The sequence below is a fragment of the Anopheles merus genome, chromosome X (genome assembly GCF_017562075.2).
Source record: "Anopheles merus strain MAF chromosome X, AmerM5.1, whole genome shotgun sequence".
Lineage (NCBI taxonomy): Eukaryota > Metazoa > Arthropoda > Insecta > Diptera > Culicidae > Anopheles > Anopheles merus.
The window spans coordinates 10,312,157-10,331,442 of NC_054081.1; the positions used below are offsets into that span (position 1 = coordinate 10,312,157).

At 42.0% G+C, this 19,286-nt stretch overlaps 1 protein-coding gene across 6 annotated transcripts in view; it reads left to right on the forward strand.

The window, feature by feature from the left end:
* Positions 1-16,343, forward strand: part of LOC121588296 (all trans-polyprenyl-diphosphate synthase PDSS1-like) — a 56,822-nt gene extending 40,479 nt beyond the window's left edge. For all 6 annotated transcript variants that reach the window (XM_041906054.1, XM_041906063.1, XM_041906090.1 and 3 more), the window contains exons 7-9: positions 10,596-10,727; positions 11,991-12,185; positions 12,259-16,343. In XM_041906054.1, coding sequence (XP_041761988.1) covers positions 10,596-10,727; positions 11,991-12,185; positions 12,259-12,480 — 549 coding nt within the window. In that variant the 3' untranslated portion in view covers positions 12,481-16,343. The remainder of the gene's footprint in view (positions 1-10,595; positions 10,728-11,990; positions 12,186-12,258) is intronic.
* Positions 16,344-19,286: the final 2,943 nt, after the last annotated feature.

Below are 19,286 nucleotides of genomic sequence, written 5' to 3' on the forward strand. Positions count from 1 at the left end.
GATTCGATTCCTGCAATTTACCCATCACTAGAGCTAATCAGTGACCCTATCGTCTTGGTGGCTTATTGCTGTTGCTGCTTCCTCTAATGCCGCTGCTGCTCCTTTCACTTCAAAAGGCGCGCAAAAGAGTGCCCTCGTCCCAAGACATTTCCCTTTCTCTTCTTTTCACGCAAAAGGAAACGGAAATTCCATTCCCCGTGTTCCAAATCGTGGTCGGATTCAACGCATTCTTGGCCTTTGCGAGTATTGTGGAAAGCAAGCAGTCGGCTGACGATTTTTCGATATTTGCATCTTTTGCATTTTATTTTGCCCCAGAATTAGTTCTGTGAGCAGTTCTATGAAAAAGAGAGACAGAGAGAGGAGAAGAGAGAAAGAAAAGGAGACAAAGAGAAGGAGAGAGAAATAGATAGAAAGAGAGAGAGAGAGAGAGAAAGAAAAAGAGATAGTTAAAAAAAGAGAGAGCGAGAAACTCATACACGATGGTTCCTGAAATGCTGAAGTGAGAACTTATCTTTGGTCCAAACAAAACAAGTACGAAAATAAAGCAAAACACATATCCTCCAGTTGCTTTGCCAGGCTGCATGCGTCTGTCCGTGTGTGCGTGCATTTTTTTTTGCTACTTTCGATTCGGCACAACTTGCTCGATCCGGTCGACGATCTGTTTTCGGTTTATTTTTATGTTTCGTTACTGCTGCTCATTCGATCCGTCCATCCATCCTCGGCGAGCTCGGCTTACAACCGATACAGTTATATCACGCTGCGTAAATGTGTTATGTTATGAGTGGCTGGTGGCAAATCCGGTTTTGATTCGGCGTCGGCGACTCAGTTTTTCAGATCCGGAGTCCGGGTGGATCCATTAACCCGCGCCGTATTACCCGGATTGCTAGTACAAAGTAACGCGTCTTACCACCTGTCTTAGGATAGTAGTGGTGATGCTGTTCGCCATTTTTCGCTCACTACGTGCCCCGTGATCTTAGCAAATGCTGCATAAAAGCTGTTAATTGAATGGATGCCCTTCACCACTTCTAAAGGGCATTGCAGTTTTTTATTGTGTCCATATTTCATTGTTCCAGTTTAAATAAATGTTTTGCTGCTTTATTTAAACCGTGTTTAAAGCATTTCAGCTAATTTGAGCAGTAAAGCAACGCACCGCAAATATGTTACAAATTAATTGATTTCATCACCACCCGTCACTCGTGGCTGGACTGCTGAATCTCAGCCCACCGCACGGACTAATGGCGGTTTCCCAATCTCTTTGTCTCTCTTTATCTCCATCTCTCTCCCACGCTCTCTCTCTCTCTGTCTCTCTCTCTTGTTTGTTGATGCCACTTATGGCTTCAAAAAAGCGTTGAAAATAATCGCTCCCGAACCCGATAATGGACATCTGGCTAGAAAGTGCGCTGTGCCGCTTCGCTGTAAGAAAGACTTCAACGTGACAGCAAGCGACGAACCGCGTGCGGCGGGCGTGCGATGACGCACAGCGGATTTTATCTACAAATCAGATGAATGGCATTTGATGGATCGGTTCGATTGTGGCTGAACTCGCCGCTACCCTTCGAAAAAAAAAAAACACACACACACACACTGAATTCTCCGCCGCAGGGTGACAATAATGCCCCCGCTGGTGGGGTGTTGCTGGTGGGAACCGGAAGCTCATTTGTCACCGGTGCAGATGCTCGCTGTGGGAACAAAAAGGTGCAAACGGTGCACCACAAGATGGATTCGATTGTGTCACAGCACAGCGACGGTGCAGCTTTAACACGCTCCGCCCTTCTCCTGTCTTCTCTGCGTTCAACGTTGATGCGTTCAACATCCATGTTCCGGGATGGCGTGATATAATTAGGCTGTGCGCGAGGCTGGAGGACGGTGTGTAACTTCCCTGGGGCTAGGAGGGGAAAAAAAGATTTAGGAAACTCGAACCTGTACCCTGTGCGTGCGTGTCATTTGCTGGTGCGACGCTTGGTTATGCTTTTGTGCCAAAGGGCACACGAGCGGACGAAATGGAGCTCGCGTTGGCGTGTTCATCTTTCGGCGTTTTCGCCGCTCACCTCACAATCCGCACCACTGTCCCTGTCCTGTCATCGCAATGCGCACTCCATCCCAGCTCATTTGTCATCGCGGGGGGAAGTGAGGTGCACACATAACCGCGGCTGCCACAAATAAGGTCGGGCGGTGATGATAAAAGAAAAATGGCAAAGGAACCAACGCAAACAAAAAATCACACACTACTCAAAGTGCGTCTTGGAAAAATCGAGACGATCATGGGAAATAGGGGAGCAAAAACAATTGCAAAACGAGGTAATGGTGACGATTCCTGACGGTACAATTGCCTTACGCTTTTTTGTTCTGCCCTTTTCCACTAGTTGGCCAAGGCATTGATGTGCACGCTGATGTAACGATTAACACACAAAAACAGTACGAGGAGCAGACAGTAGCAAAAGCATAAAGCACCGCTGGTAATTTCGTAATATATACTTATTTATATAAAGCAAGGCGCTCGCATCCGGACGGATGAACATGTTGCTCCACACCAATCCATTAAGCGCTGACAGTAATGAGCAAATGAATGTAACATCAATAACATAGAAAAATCATTAAAGTGAGCGAGCAAAGCGCCACTGGCTATTCGGTCATTAGGTATGCCTTAGTCCAGCGATCGGCAGAGTGTACGGCACGCGAGCCGCTCATAGATTTTATATGATAACTGAATAATCCACTGCTACCCGTTAATATTGGAGCCACATTTATTCTAGCAAAATTTCAAGCAATTATCAAACCATCCAATGGACAGCAAATATCTGTTCTGTTCACTGTTTCACATCTTATAGAAATCATATCCATACACACCGTAAAAGCGTTAGTTTCCCTCAACTCGATGATGGAATGTTTTCCCTCAACTCGATGATGGAAAACAAAACATAAAATGAAAACAGTCATCGAGAAAAACAACGTAAAAACTATATTGCAATGCAATCATTTCCATCGCTTAATAGTTTGTTTACAGTTCCATTCAACTTCCCTGAGGGAAGGCTATCAAATTGTAATAGCCATAAAAAAAATGTAAACAAAAAGTGCTTGTCCCCCCGAGGGGGAAAAAACTAAAAATTGTCTAACACTTAAAGTGTTACAGTAGCAAGAAGTGCTGGTGGCAGAACCAGACCAGTCTGACTGAATTACCCTTAACGATTATGTTGTTTTGTTTGTTTTGCTGTTTTTTTTCATCATCCTGTCTGTTTCTTCATTGACGGAACCGTGATTTGGAAACCCGATGAGCTTAATGTGCTGTGTCTTTGATTGATTCGATTCGATGCTTGAGTTGTGTTGAGCGGTAATGGCAATTGTATTTAATTGCGCACAGTCACCACTCACGGCGCTAAAAGGATTTACGCTTTAATTTTTTGTTTTTGTTTTTAGGAAACAGCTATGTGTGGGGAACAGCCAACGTATTTCATATGCTTGAGATGGATAAAATTACAATATTCTTGTTATGAGTGTGTATTATCCATTATTACTGTTTAAAAAATAGTATGTATAATTCATTTTAGGGATAAAAATTATGAATAATCTAAAGAAATACAGATTTTTAAACCTATCCAAAAATCCAATTGTTGCACATTTTGAAAATTCTAATTTCTATTATTGCACACTTCATACCCAATTATTGCACACTTTCTAATACACTGAAATCGACATAAATGAGCCTTAAAATGGATGATTTTCTATCGAAAAATGTTTAGGACAATACAATAAACTGATACATCTTACGTTAGTCCTTGGTTCAAGCAGGAACTCCCCAAAATAAGTAGCGAACTTGCACCTGCAGCATAAATAGGATCGAAGCACTACTCTTTGTTCCAGTTATTAAACAGTGGATTAAAATAAGCATTGTAAGAAATAACCTTATTTGTTTAATTACAATCAAAATATAAAGTGTAAGTTGTTCACAGGGCGAAATAAACCTTATTTTGTGAGGCACAATTCTTAGCGGGTTTGCTAAAAAATCCATTTGATTTGATCGAAATTAGTCGAAATATTTTCATTTTTGTTTGAAAAATTTATTATTTTAGTATTTTAAAATTGGAAAAATGCCCTTTTAAAAAAATAAAATTGAAAAATAAGTAGCAAAAATGCTCATTATTAAAGGAAAAATGCTAGCTCTTATCAAAGTTTTATGATGAATATTTAAATAAACAATAATTTATAAGCAGTGTGTGATAATTGGGTGTTGTGTAACAATTGGCAAATTACCCTATATACCGCTTGAAATGTTGTTAACCCAGCCGTACAAACATCGAGAAATACTTTGAAGCTTGGATATATAGCTTTGGTATACGCATTTTTACCAAAAATTCGTGCACTATTACTACAGTGTTTGTTGCATTTGCTATCAGTTTTCTAAAATATATATTTTATTTGACTTGAAACTTGCGATACTGTTTAATTGCAGCTATTTTTCATATGCGCCAATGATTCCGCATGAAAATATTTCTGAATTCTCTACTAAATGGTGCAACAATTGTGCCGCATTCATGCACTTTTCGAGCATTTCTTTATGCCTATTTGTTTACGACAATTATTTTATTATTATTTTTGAGTTAATTATGTGGTATGATTATTGCGTTTCAAATGTTTGCCCCGAGCGTACGAGAACAATTTACCGACAAAGTAACGCACTGTAAAGTATGTTTCGTCGACTAAATGTTCTGATAGACCTTTATGATAGAATCTTTTGATTTAAATTTATTATATTATAAGTATCACTTTAAGCAATTTGATGCTCAATGAAGCCGTCAATGGCCCGATAAAAGTATTGGTTCAAAAATAATAACAATAATAATAATTAAATGTCGATCATACACATTTAGAGTAAATTTACATTGAAATGCCTGTCTTATCTCGTGTTAATATTAATTTGTAAAATTTAAAAACAAAAATAATTTGAACAACTAACTGTTTCTGCAAGCTGAAACCAATCATAAAACATGCTTCAGAGATGCGATGTTGTAAAATATAATTAAAAACAAAAATCTCACTAAACAACAAACCAAAGCCAAAACAAATACACTCCTACAACATTCGCTACATTCTACGGTGAGCGCATCTTACGCTCTGCACCAGCGTGAGTCAAACAACGCTTAACGGCACACTTGCACAGCGGCCAGTGTTTGGCTTCCCTTTTCTTGGCTGGTGCAAGGTAGCGGTTGCGCGCGTTTACCGTTTGTCACGATGTGTGCCCGCCACCACCGTTAGCATCAGCGCGCCCAGCTTCGCTGTAAATCTTTCCCGAACTTTCGGTTTCATTTCGCGAGCCGATGGCGCTGTTGTGCGTCTGTGCACCCCCCCCCCCCCGTGTTCTCTGCGTGTGTATGCGTGCTGCAGCTTCACGACTGCATCCGACTGCATCCCAGCCCCGCTTATACGGCTGCCGACAGTGTGTAGTCGCTCGGTGGCGTTGCTCGGTGAATGGGAACGAAATTGGATTCGCGCGACCGCGAAGGTGCACACACACACACACAGTGCGACGGTTGCGAAACCGAAAGGAATGGAGCAGAACACTTCGGAGTGTAGTAATTGGAAAAGCTTTTTTTGTTGGTCTACTGGTATTTATTAACCACCGCTTTTTGATCGTATTCTTTTTATCGCTCTCCCTCTTTGCGCCGTGTGCTGCATATTTTACAGGGTTTGGCAGGTCATTTTGCGATGTCTCAAGTGGAAATGACTTGCTAAACCCTGTATTGGGACAGCACACAACGCTAAATGATTTGCTGGAAACCCTGTACATTTCTCGTGCAAGATGGGAGCAGAAAACAAAACCACTATAGCCGAAGAGTGAAGAGCGAACGAAAAAACGGAACCAAAATAAAATCACAATAATGAAGGGATTTCACGATACCACTTTTTTATATATTGAGTTTGACAGATGGCGGCTGACATCATCTCAACACTCCATACAAAACCGCACGCAAAAAAATAAGTAAACAAACGCCGATTCGTCGCCGGCGGTCAATCAGATTAGCTGCATGAGTGATTGATATTTTATGCTGAATTAAAAACCTTTTTGATAGAAAATGATAAAAACCTGTTTGCTTCTGTATGGAAAGTTTAAAAACCTATTGCAAACAGAAAAATTTGCAAAAAATTAGAATACTTCTTTGTTTCTTCGCAAACGGGGTTTTTTTACGATATCATTCTACTCTTTCATATGACGTTTGTCAGTTGGCGGCTGAAATCATGTCCACACTCCATACAAAACCACTGGCAAGACTAGCCTCACTATTTCAGCCTAAATTAAAGGGTTTACCCATTCAATAAACAATTTTCCGCTTGCTACTTGATCTCAAATCAGTTGGTGTAAGCTACACTGTTTAATTTAATTAAACAACTGTCATCTTCGAATGCACAACTGTCAGAGGCGCCACAGTTGGTTGTGGTTCTTGCAGTAATAACAAAATTAATATTAAGTTTTTCTTGGAACGTAAGGCATGGTCTGCATCTTGTTGGAATAATAGAAATGTGTTTGAATCCGTTTTGTTTTTGCAACAATTTGCTTCACAGAACTAACCTTGCCATAACGGACGTTTAAAGTTTTTGTCGGAATCGATTACGGCTAGCTCCGCAGTTTTCTGGAATCGATTCCGGATAGTAGGTCCGGAATCAGTTTTCGGAATCGACTCCGGAATTGGTTCCGAAATTGGCTCTAGAATCGGCTCCGGAATTGGAATCAATTCCGGAATCGGAATCGGTTCCGAAATCGAAATCGGTTCTCGAATCGAAATTGGCTCCTAGAATCGGCTTCTAAACAGAGTTAGTTTTGACATCGCCAATAACAATTGGCGTTTGGATCAAATCATACTACGTATTGATAACCCAAAAAAAAATAAAAATTTACTTGTAAAAGATCCATCCTCATGGAGATCGCCGGACTGATTTCGCTTCTTAAGCTACTTTTTTTTTAAATTCAAGAACTTACAGCTAATTCTAGTTCTGGAGTCAATTCTGATTTCGTAATCGGGGCAAATTGCTATTCCCAGGTCAATTCCGATTCCGGGGCCGATTCTGATCGCGGAATCGATTCCGGAACCGACTAGGAAATCGATTCCGGAATCGACTCGGGAATCGGCTCCGGCTTCAACTCTGGATTCAGCTCCGGAGTCAACTCTGGAATCGGATCTGGAATCAGCTCCTGAACCGGTTCCGGAATTGGTTCCGAAATCGACTCCGGAATCGGAATCGATTCCAGCATCGGATCCGGTTTCGGAATTGATTCCAAACACGGAATCGGAATTGGGTAGGTTCGATTCCGAGCTCCTACTAGTGGTGCAATCGAAGATGACAATTGTGTTATTAAATTGTAAAGGGGTTGCTTTCACCAATTGACGTGAGATCAAGTAGTAGACCTGTATTCAAAAAGACCATCGTTATAAATAAGTGAAAAGTTGTTTATTTGACAGGTAAACCCTGTATTTCAGCCTGGAAAATATGTAAACAAACGCCGAATCGTAGCGGGCACGATCAGGTTAGCTCATGAAGGATTTAATTGTTTTTGCTGAAACATAAATATTGTGCCAGGAAAGGTTAAACATTATTTGGATCGACTTTTTTTTAATTTAATAAAAGTACTTAAACTCATTTCAAACAGAAAAAAGAAAATAAAATAATTTTAACATGCATCTTTGTTTGTAAACAATTGCTGAAATTCAATACGGCGTACCGTAATTGTCACATGGATACAACCCGTATGATCAAAATTGTTCCACTGACAGGCTGAAATTTCAAGCTTTCTGGCTTATAATATAAAAGAGGCCAATAGTCGTAGTTTAGACCCTTTCCTCCTTCACTACAACTTCCCCACTTCCTGCACCGTACGGTGCGTTACGGTCGATAGGTTTTCGGTTTCGGTGTGGGGCAGCTGGGCTAGCTGGCGGTGCTGGTGCTCCACCAATCTATTTAATTTTCTAATCATCAACAATCACGATTAGTGGCGACCATCAAAAGCATGCTTCAAAGCTAGCAGGCACAGCTGGTGGTGCTGCAATTTTCCCCACCCTACCCCCGCAAGCCTGTATTGCCACCGGCCGTTTTGCTGCAGAAAATCAGCGACGGAGAATGAAAAGCAAAAAAGATAATGATGTAAAACGAAAAAAAAACACACACACACACCAACAAAATCATTGACCCACATATGGGTACCATCCGGCCCTTGGCTAAACTCACAGCACATTCGCAGCCTTCTCTTCCGGCCTTCCCGGACTGCTCTCGCGCTGTTGCAACATAACGGTCTTTTCTATGCCTGTGCGTTAAAAGTGATCGCGCGCGGCGACCTTGGCGCTAGATGATGCTGCCACTAGTAGCTAGTGTGAATGAATGTGTGTGTGTCGGATGAGAAAAAAGAAGAAGAAAAACAACATCCGAATGCAAACGCAACACTGCTTGCTTGCATGCGGCGGCTGTGCGTGAGCGATTGTGACGTGCAAATTGTGCCAATTTTCCAATTCGCTTGCATCGCTTTTGATTTGGTTTTTGTCTTTTCCTTCTAGAAACACTCACCTGGGGGGGTCTGAAAAGGGAAAGCCGCCTTTTATTTCATTTGTGCAGGAAAGGACAGCATAAGGGAAGGATGATGGTCGCCGTTGTATGCCCGTGTTGATTTATCATGACCGGGCCGGGTCTCGCGTCGTCTCTCCGCTGCTGCAAGCGCTTGGTGCGCGGATTTTTAAACACGAACGACCGATTACTCAATATCGCTCACGGGGGATCACGGTTGGCACGAGCGAGTGGTGCCATGCCAGCTACATTGTTGTCGCAGTAGTTTCTACCACAAACGCACTGTGTGTATTACTCGGTGGAAGCGGTTCAATTTGCTAATTAGTACGGCAAACACAGTGTTTGCTGCGCTCGTTCGTGGCCCAGACCTTCCTGTCACGGTTGTTAAGGGGGAAGGGGGGGGGCAGACTTGGGGTTTACGGGGCTCCACTCTCTGGGCACGAGATACTAGTGTGCACAAAGTGCGTTGGTTGGTGAAACGGATTGATTGTGTCTGTTTGCTCTCGAATCTCATAGCGCGGACTTGTCACGCAGCGCCAAAACCAATTGGAAAAATCACAATCTCATCATCGAATTCGTATTGCATTCGGTGTTTGCGTTAATTCAAGATGTGATTGCTCACACACACACAAACAATCATGCAAAACAAATGTGGTGAGATTGGTTAAGTTCTCACGGTCATGTGGTAGTTTTGCTTTTTTTTATTGCTGCAGCACACATAAACAATAGACACACATTAGCGCGCCGAATTATTGGACGACTCGGGTGCTCAAGTACGACTGGCGTGTGGCGTGCGTACAAAATGTGGTATAAATGTTATCCAATTATAGCATAATAGAGGTGGGTAAGTGTCAAGAGCAGATGGTTGTGGCGACGAACCTATTTGAAAGGATAATTTGATTTCAGTAATTGTGACATTGAGTTTTCAAGGAACACAAAAAATAGTCCTTCGAACCGGATGTACTACAAAAATTGAATGTGACTAGATGATGCATATCGCACTCGGCTGTCTTTCTCTCTCTATTTCTCTCTCTTTCCGAAACAAAGCGCTCTTTTGTTGAGTTGGGCTTCTAGCAAAAGCAAATCGTTTCATTTAGTAGGAAGCGAAGTAGCCATTACTTTGTTGCGATGTTTTTTTTCCCCACAAACAATGAAGCGTGAAAAGGTAGCCAAAATCAACATTGCACATGACGACATGTAGTATGTGACCATCTGTCATCCTGGGTGGTGTTTCCTGTGGACATTCGATGTGTGTCGTTTGCCGTAATTAAAGTAAAAAGACCACTCGGTACTGTTGTTGTATTGGTAGGGGATGAATCATAGGCCATATTTGTGTACATCTCATGTAAGTTTTTTTTCCTGTTGTTTCGTTTTGCTTTTGTTATCATGTTGTTTACTTCTCCCTGGGTACCATCACACTCGATGCTCCTTTTACTAGCTTCTTCGGAACTTTATTAGAATTCATTAGATCGCAGAAGCAAGGTATAGCGTGTGTGTGTGTGCACACGCTTGCAGGTATATTGTGAGGGTCGTTTCAGTTTTGTGCAGAAATTAGCACATACTGTGGATGGCATGATGGGCTAAACCAGTCCATCAACCCATTAGTGCCCCGAGGGCGTCCAAAAAACCTGAATTCAACGGTATGATGCTTTATAGGCGAGCTAGATGCGTTCCAATACCTGGAGGAGAGCTTTTATATGACATTGAACTATCTGGGACATCAAATCATTTATTTATTTATTTATTCATTTATTTATTTATTCTATTAAATAGACACACAACCATTGTATATCTTTATATCTAATTCCTACCTTTTTATATTAAATGGAACTCATATGAACAAAGAAGTTAAATACAGCTAACAATTTTTGTTGTCTATATGAATTTTGCAAGAGTTACTTGATATTATTCACTCCAATATAATCTTCTGTCATCTCCAGCTTCTCATCTCATCGCAATCTTCTGACTTTTTAGATGAATGTTTTAAATCCTTTTTTCCTCCCCTGAGTTTTGTACTATTTATCTTTATTATCTTTATTTTACTCCAACAGGTTCTAACAGATTTGGTCCAGGGCGAGTTTATGCAGCTGGGCTCAAAGGAAACGGAAAACGAGCGTTTCGCGCACTACTTCACCAAGACGTACAGGAAGACGGCATCGTTAATAGCCAACAGCTTAAAGGCGGTAGGTGTACTCGAGTGATGGTTGCTAGCCGCCAGAGTTGGGATTTTATCCCAGCATGGTTCAAAGGTGGTGGAAAAATGCATTGTGGTGTAAAAGATATTGATAATTGGTTGTGATGCAGTCTGCAGGAGCCTGCGATCAACAAGAGTTAGGTCCATAGTTTGCACTCCATAGATCCAGAGATCCACAGTCAGACTTCAGTTGTAGTGTTGGGTAAAATCTGAAGTGGAATCTCCAAAGATTTAAAGAGCCTGAGCTTCTTATTATTATTCTTCTTCTTGGCGTTACAACCTTGGCGTGCCAGCTTATAAAGCTTCCGAGACTTCTTGGCAAGTACCACGTAGTCTAATAGTTTGTTTTGCTACGGGGAAACGGTCCATGCTAGAGCCCACGACGGGCATGTTGTTAAGTCGTGTGAGTTAACCACTGTACATCGTGGAAATTCAATGTTTTCAAAATCATATATCCCTAGACATTCATGAATTTCTGAAGATTTATGTACCTTGAAGGATTCAAAAATCTCTCTAGATTCATGAATCCTTGGAGGCTTATGAATCTTAGAGTTTTATGAATTTTTGGAAATTCAATTCGAGATTCGATTCACTCATCGCTGATGATTCATATGAATTCATATGAATGAATCTCAGCGAAAGATGCATGAAACCCAACTCTATTCAGTTGGGCAATGTCCTCTATCATTTATGGAAAAAAATTATAGTTCCTTGTTCTTCATTTCCACCAAGGTTGCCGCGAGTAATTTGAAGTTCCATAATTGTACTTAGTCGTACGAGTTGACGACTGTACTACGAGTCCGGCTTGTTAGTATTATAAAACTCGTAATTAATAAGTCTTTGTCCAAGAATTTAATTTGCTTTGCATTATTACACATCATGTCATGTCTGAGCGTCTCAAGTGTCAAGTCAAGTGTCACTAACGTTTTGGACTTCGAGTGCCGTCTTGAAGACTTGAGTTCGCTCTCTGCTCTGTGTACTATTCTTAGTAACGTTGGGGCAGCTTAGTGGTTGCCAAGACATTCTACAGAAAAAAATACGAAAGGAAGTATTTGTCAGGATTATTTCATTTGTCTCCTTTATTTGCAAAGTCCAAACTCAATCTTGAAGTATTGTAGAGACCATGAGTGTTAAACATGATTTAGATGAGCTGCATAGTGTTACTACATCTAGGCACGCGCCACACACCGCTACATTTACATCCTAGTGACATCAACTACTCACCCCTTGCCCTTTTCTGCCCCTTTCGCAGGTTGCTGTGCTGTCCGGTGCAGACGAGCAGATGGCCGAGCTAAGCTTCCAGTACGGGCGCAACCTCGGGCTCGCCTTCCAGTTCGTGGACGATCTGCTCGACTTCGTGTCGAGCTCGGAAGCGATGGGTAAACCGGCGGCGGCCGACCTGAAGCTCGGCCTGGCCACCGCACCGGTGCTGTTCGCCTGCGAGAAGGTATCAGCGCATATTGCAATGCACAACCTGCGTGCCAAATTAAAACCAAATTAAACCTTTGATTCCATTGCAGTTCCCCGAGCTGAACCCGATGATTCTGCGCCGCTTCCGCGAACCCGGCGATGTCGAGCGGGCGTACGAGCTGGTGCACCAATCGCAAGGCCTGGAGCAGACGCGCTTCCTCGCCCGCAAGCACTGCATCGAGGCGCTCCGGCTCGCGTCCCAGATCAGCGAGTCGCCCTACCAGAAGGGTCTGATCGTGGTCGGCGACTTTGTGCTCAACCGGATGAAGTAAACGTAGAGCACGGATCCCGTAAAGATACACAGAGAGAGGGATAGAGAGAGAGAGAGCGAAACCTCTCGAACCAATTTCCAAATCGATGTCGACGACAAAGAAAAGAAGAAAAAACAACAACACATCAACAACAGAAACAAGACCGCCGATGAGCCTTCTTTCCGTATTGCTTACATATATATATATACATAGATATGCGCACGCGACCTGCAAACAAGAAAAAAAGGTTTCCAACGGGTATCTTGGGACGCCTGAACCGTCGACAGTGCCGCGAGCAACGTGTAAGAAGATAAAAGTGCAGTGCGTTTGCACACAACACAAGCGGTAACGCGGGTAGCGGTGGAAATGCTAATGTAAGCAATATCATATACACACACACACACACACACACACACATACATAACACTGCAGAAAAGCCTCAGGAATCGTAGAAAAATGAATGCAACGAGACCACCAGCAAAGTATATAGCAAAAATTATCGAAAATACCAGCCACCATCAGGACGGGCGGTGAAATTTTCCATTCAACCAGCAACAGCAAACGCTCGGCCTTAACGCAGCAGACACGGTTTAGACGTTTAGATGGACTAATCATATGCATAGCGTAGTGTTAAGGGTCGAATCAGTGCCTGCACGCATCGCAAGGCCATCTCTTTTGCAAACAAGGAACCCTTCCTTCCTTTCTCGTACTCTTTCTATGGTGGTGATGGGGTAAAACTACCGGACACACGGGTTTGTGTGCATTTCTAACTAATCACTGTTTTGTTTTCCGTGACGTGTGTTTGTGTGTAGGGTTTTGTGTGGCAGCTAACTTAAAAAGAAGGCAAAATCGCAATGCGCGAGTGCAGCGCAAACGCAACAGAATGGTGATACACGTTCGACCTGAGCATGAGAGTGTGTACGCTTAAGTCAGTGGCGGTTTTTTTTTGGCAAAGGATAGTCATTTATGTTTTTATTCAGAAATTGGCGCCTGTTTGGGCAGAAAGCTGATCGTAAATAATTTACTGTAAATGATATAATTTTTTGTTATTTTTTTTCTACAAAAAGAAAGGGCAAATTAAAACACAAACATGTTCAAACATATTTCTCTCTCTCTCTCGCTCTCTTTTTCTCGCTGTCTCTGACTCTCTATCTCTCTACTACAGCCTTGCTTTAGCATTACCAAATAATTTTCAGCTCACCACCCCGACACGACCAGTATATTTATTTACCCAACTACCCAAACACCCAAACCCAATGTGTCTGCGTATGTGCGAGAAAGAGTGTTTTCCGGTAGAGCGTTTCCCAATTTTTCCTCAACTGCACAACACATTAACCGTGTCCCCGTTTCATCTAATTATACACTGCATACATACAAAGAGCTACAGCTTTGGAACCGGCAAACCCAAGCGTTTGCTCATGCCAGATGCGTCCTGTACATAGGCTACTTCCCTGCCGGCCCACCTGGGTAGAAGAAGAAGAAGAAGAAGAAGAAGAAAACATGGCAGCACGATTTGTAAACAATTGAACAGGCGGTCAAATGTTAGCACAAATCTTCCCGAAACGCAACATACAATCCAATCCAACGCCCCAATCGAGACGGTAAACGGAAACAAACCAACGAATACTGTTATCGTAGGAACGGGACAAGAACACACACAACAACAAAAAACAAACAAAACAAAAAAAAAGAACGCTTAGTTACCGTTTTGATGGTAGCCGAGACCGGGTGATGGTGGCAGCTTAGTAATTAGATCACAAAACCGCAAACGGTCGAAATAAGTACCGCTGATTCGGACAACAGCTAGAATAATGCATAATAAAAGAAGAGATAGAGAGAGAGAGAGGGATAATGAGGAATGTAAAAGAGACATATAAAAAAAAAAACAGAACAGCGAGAGTGAGAAGACGAGCAGCGAGGGAAGATGTGTACGATAAAGCAATGGTACGAGGGAAAGTAGGAAATCTGTAGCGTCAAACTGATTTACAGGGCTTCGAATCATGCAATGGAATAGTTAGTTCAATTCGGTTCGGGCAGGGGTGTCTTCAAACTCCACGGTTAACGGGCCGCATGCCGGACCTCGAGAGCCTATAATGCTGATTTTGTAAAGGGTTAAAAAAATAAATATAGTCTATTACGTGTAACTATTTTCATCAAACAATGTAATGTTTCCTTTCTAGTGACGAAACACAAGCTAATGATAATGGAACGCTGTAGAAATTGTAATTGGATTGTGGCTACCCGAAAATGGGAATTTTGCAAGCTTGCAAGCTGTTGGAAAATTCAAACTCGCTTTCTTTAGCCGTGGAGTCTCTCAAACACGATAAATCAGCAAAAGAAAAAATAAATGTCTAAAATGTGTATTTGGGTTGTTATCACGGACAATTTTAAAGCTCCAACCTGCAAAATTCCCTCCCGTTCGGTTGACACATTGTCCCAACCCAGCGAAGAAAAAAAAGATGCGAAATTCTACAAAAATGTTTGGAGAGTTCCTCCCGTGACGGGCCAAATAGATTATCCAAGAGGTAAAAAAAAGTGTGCAAGTGCTATAAAACGCTAAAAGGAAAGGCTGGCCCAAAATCGATTGAACTGTTCCATTGCATGATTCGAAACCCCCCTCAGTGAAATTCTGCATGCCCATTAGCGGTGTGTAACGTCTGCTCAATTACTTTATAATTATGCTTCCGTGAGTTTTAGTGTGCTTTTGGTGTGTGTATGTTTTTTTTTGTAATTGTGTATCCCTTGTTTGTTTGTCCCCAGTTGCACAAATGTAAGAGAGTGAAAAGCGAGTATACAGAGAGAGAGAGAGAGAGAGAGAGAGAGAGAGAGAGAGAGAGAGAGAAAGAGAGAGAGAAAGCACACATATGCTACAGGATTTTCCAGGAGTTCTCATAGCTGTCGGACACTTTATTGACTCTTTCTTACTTGAAATGAACTTAGCTTATTGGGAATTGGATTCTCTAGTACACTTAATGGAAAAATCCAACAGGAATTTCAAGGTTTCAAGGAACCTGTTCAAAAGGTGTGGCATAGAGTCCACTTTCCAACACATGTAGTTCACTTCCAATAGGAAAAAGTCAAAGAAGTGTCCCACAACTATGAGAATCACTGTGTACCTTCACAACGATCACCGGCAGAGGGCACGGGAGCGACCAACTCGTTTGCCGACAATCAAGATTTCGGGAACCTCAATTGTACATAGTATCTAATATTTAATACGTCCCCCTTCTTTTAATGCCACAGTCTAACAATCGGGTCCATTGCATTACTTTTGTAACGAATCCTTTCGTGGGTTTATTATATATTTTTATTTTTTGTATTCTCGGTGTTCAGGTTTGCCCCTTTGGTTGCACTGGCAGGCCGATAGTTAGTGAAGTTGCTCACCGTGGTCACAGCTCCCTTAGTACATTTTGTTTCCACCTTCTCGTCGAATTAATAAAGAATTTATAACCTGAAGTACAGATTTAATAACGATCACTCTCATACACACAATGTTCAAAGTTTACTGGAAATGGCCAATCAAAGCAAGTGCGTGCGTGTTTGATTTACTCTGTTTTCGATAGCAACACTCTCGATTAACTAATGTTTTTTTTTTCTTTTTATTTGAGTAATCTGTGTAAAGCACGTGTCGTAAATAGCGTTGTTGCATAAGGAAAATAAAGTAAAGGAAGCTTTTTGGAAAGAGAAAAATATCAATTAAAAACATATATTAGCAAATACACCTATAAAACGCGCCCTTTTTTGTTTTTTTTTTTTACTATGATGTGAATAATAGGGAAATTGTGTGCATATAATTAAAAAATAAATAAAAACAAACAAACAAACATTGACGGAAGGAACGCTTGCGTATATGAAACAATTATTAATCGCACGGTGCAAAGGGTGTTAGAAAAACAAACTGTTAATCATCTGGTTGTATGACTTGTTGGCTGGACTTAGACTTAATCAGCGCTAGCAAACATGTACACAAATACACACACTGAAACGAATGCCCAGCGAGTCCAGTGTGTCGCACAGAGGTGAGGCTGCACACTCAAACAAAGTAAAAATTGTAACAAAATAACAAAGCAACAGCAAAAGCAAGAACGGGAGAAGGATAAAAATATACAATTGAAATGTTAGCTTGCGTGTGCGTGTATAGGATAAAAAATAAAAGGAATCAAACAGGAATTGTATTGCCTGTTTTTTTTGTGGAGCTCATTTTCCGTACATATTATACATATATTTACATATACAATAAATATACATGCATATGCTACACACTGACACGTGTATGGGTCAGAGAAAGGGGGGGTAAGAAAAACAGTGTGAAGGTGAAGCTGCACACGAGACAGGCGCAAGTCAATAAACCACAAAGTCAGTCATATGGTGTAAACCGATTTTTTTGTTTTTTTTTCTCTATTTTTTTACGTTACTTGATGCTTAGTAGCTGGCAGTATTGATGCATCCTAGTATACGCTTGAAACGCTTCGTGATTCAATTGCCAGTTTGCACAGTGCTACCCAGCACGTAAAGTCTTTTTTAGTCCAAAGTGGTAGACCAACGTTGAAGATGGCAGAGAGTTATAATTATTCTAAGAACCATTTTGCTGTGAAAATGTTGTAAAGTACTAAAACATGTTTTGTCACTTTTCTTCTCGTATCTCGAGGCTCTACAGATACAGCTTAGCCATGTTGTAGGCAAGGTGCAACCGATTGCTGGGACTGGTCGCTAATATGACACGTGAGCTACGGGACACTTTCTGTTTAAAAACGCTCTACTGCTCATCTCACGCTGTAACGGACGTCTCTGAACGTGGAATTTCGGCGGCAGAACTTTTGTCCCGTGATATTGTGATCGAGTTATCCTTTTCTAATCTTGCATGTGGTTAAAATTGTAAACGTTTTACAGGCACTACAAAAAGGGGACAGCCAGTCCATCCACTAAATAAATAACTGAATGACAATAACTGAGGAACTGATGACGACCCATTAGGAGATCTAAAACCAAACCCAATCCCATACCGGTCCTGAAACCGATACATTACCCATACCGGTCCTGGAACTGATGCTGAACCCATATTGGTCCTGGAACCGATCATGAACCTATATTGGCACTGGAACTGATCATGAAACCATGCCGGTCTTTCAGCTGATAATGAACCCATTCCGGTCCTGGAACACAGCATTTCCTCATGCTGGTCCTAGCCCTGATACTGAAACCATACCAGGTCCAGGAACCGATAGTGAACTCTTACCGGACCTAGAACCAACTACAAACTCATACCGGTCCGTGAACTAATTATGAATCCATACCGGTCCTGGAACTAACTCTGAACCCAGATTGGTCCTGGAACTGATCATGAACCTATATTGGCGCTGGAACTGGTCGTGAACCCATACCGGTCCTGGAACTTATCATGAATCCGTACCAGCTCTGGAACAAATTATGACTTAATATCGGTTCGGGACCTGATACTGAACCTATACCGGTCCAGAAACCAATACTGAAGCGTTATCGAACCTAGAACCGATTACGAACTTATAGCGGTCCTTGAACTGATCATGAACCCATAGTAGTCCTAGAACCGATACTGAACCAATACCGATCCCGGAATCGAAAATGATCCCATACCGGTTCTGAAACTACTCATGATCCCATACCGGTTTTGGGACCGATCATGAACCTATACCGGTCTTAGTACCAATCTTGATCTCATGCCGGTCATGGACCTGATCCTAATCCTCATGCTGATCCTAAACCCTTGTTGACCCTAGAACCGATTACCAACTCATGCCTATCCTAGAACTGATAATGAACCTATATTGTTTTTGGACCTTGGTAATAAACCTATACCAGTTCTGGAACCTATTATGAACCGATACCGGCCCTGGAACTGATCATGAACCTGTATTGATCCTGGAACTAATCAATTATGAACCTATACCAGTCTTGGAACTGATCATGAACCTATAATGGCCCTGGAACTGGTCATGAACCCATACCAGTCCTGGAACTGATCATTAACCCGTACCAGTCCTCGAACAAATCATGACTTCATAACGGTCCTGGACCTGATACTGAACCTATAACGGTCCAGGAACCAATACTGAAGCGTAATCGAATTTCAACCTAGAACCGATTACAAACTTATACCGGTCCCGGAACTGCTCATGATCTCATTCAGGTCCTGGAACCGATCATGAACCTATACCGGTCTTAGTACCAATCTTGATCTCATGTCGGTCCTGGACCTGATACTGAACCTATACCGGTTCAATGATAGATCCTAAACCCTTGTCGGACTTAAAATCGATTACCAACTCATACCTGTCCTAGAACTGATAATGGACCTATATTGTTCTTGGACCTTGGTAATGAACCTATACCAGTTCTGGAACCTATTATGAACCGATACCGGCCCTGGCACTGATCATGAACCTGTATTGGTCCTGTAACTAATCTTGAACCCGTACCAGTCCTGGAACCGATTATGTTCCTATACCGGTCCAGGTATTGATTATGACATTATGCTGGTCCTGGATCTGGTACTGAACCTAAACCGGTCCTGAAATCGATATTGAACCCTTGCCGGACCTAGTACCGATTACGAACTCATACCGCCCCTTGAACTGATCATGAACCTGTATTGGTCCTGGAACCTATCATGAGCTCATACCAATCCTAGAACTAATCACGAACCCATAAAGGCTCTAGAACTGGTCTTGAACCCATACCGGTCCTGGGACTGAAGCTAAACTCATACCGGTCCTGAAATATCCACCGATTTTATTCCATTCCTGAAACTGTACCTAGACCTGCTCGGGATGTGGAACGAGACTTGAACT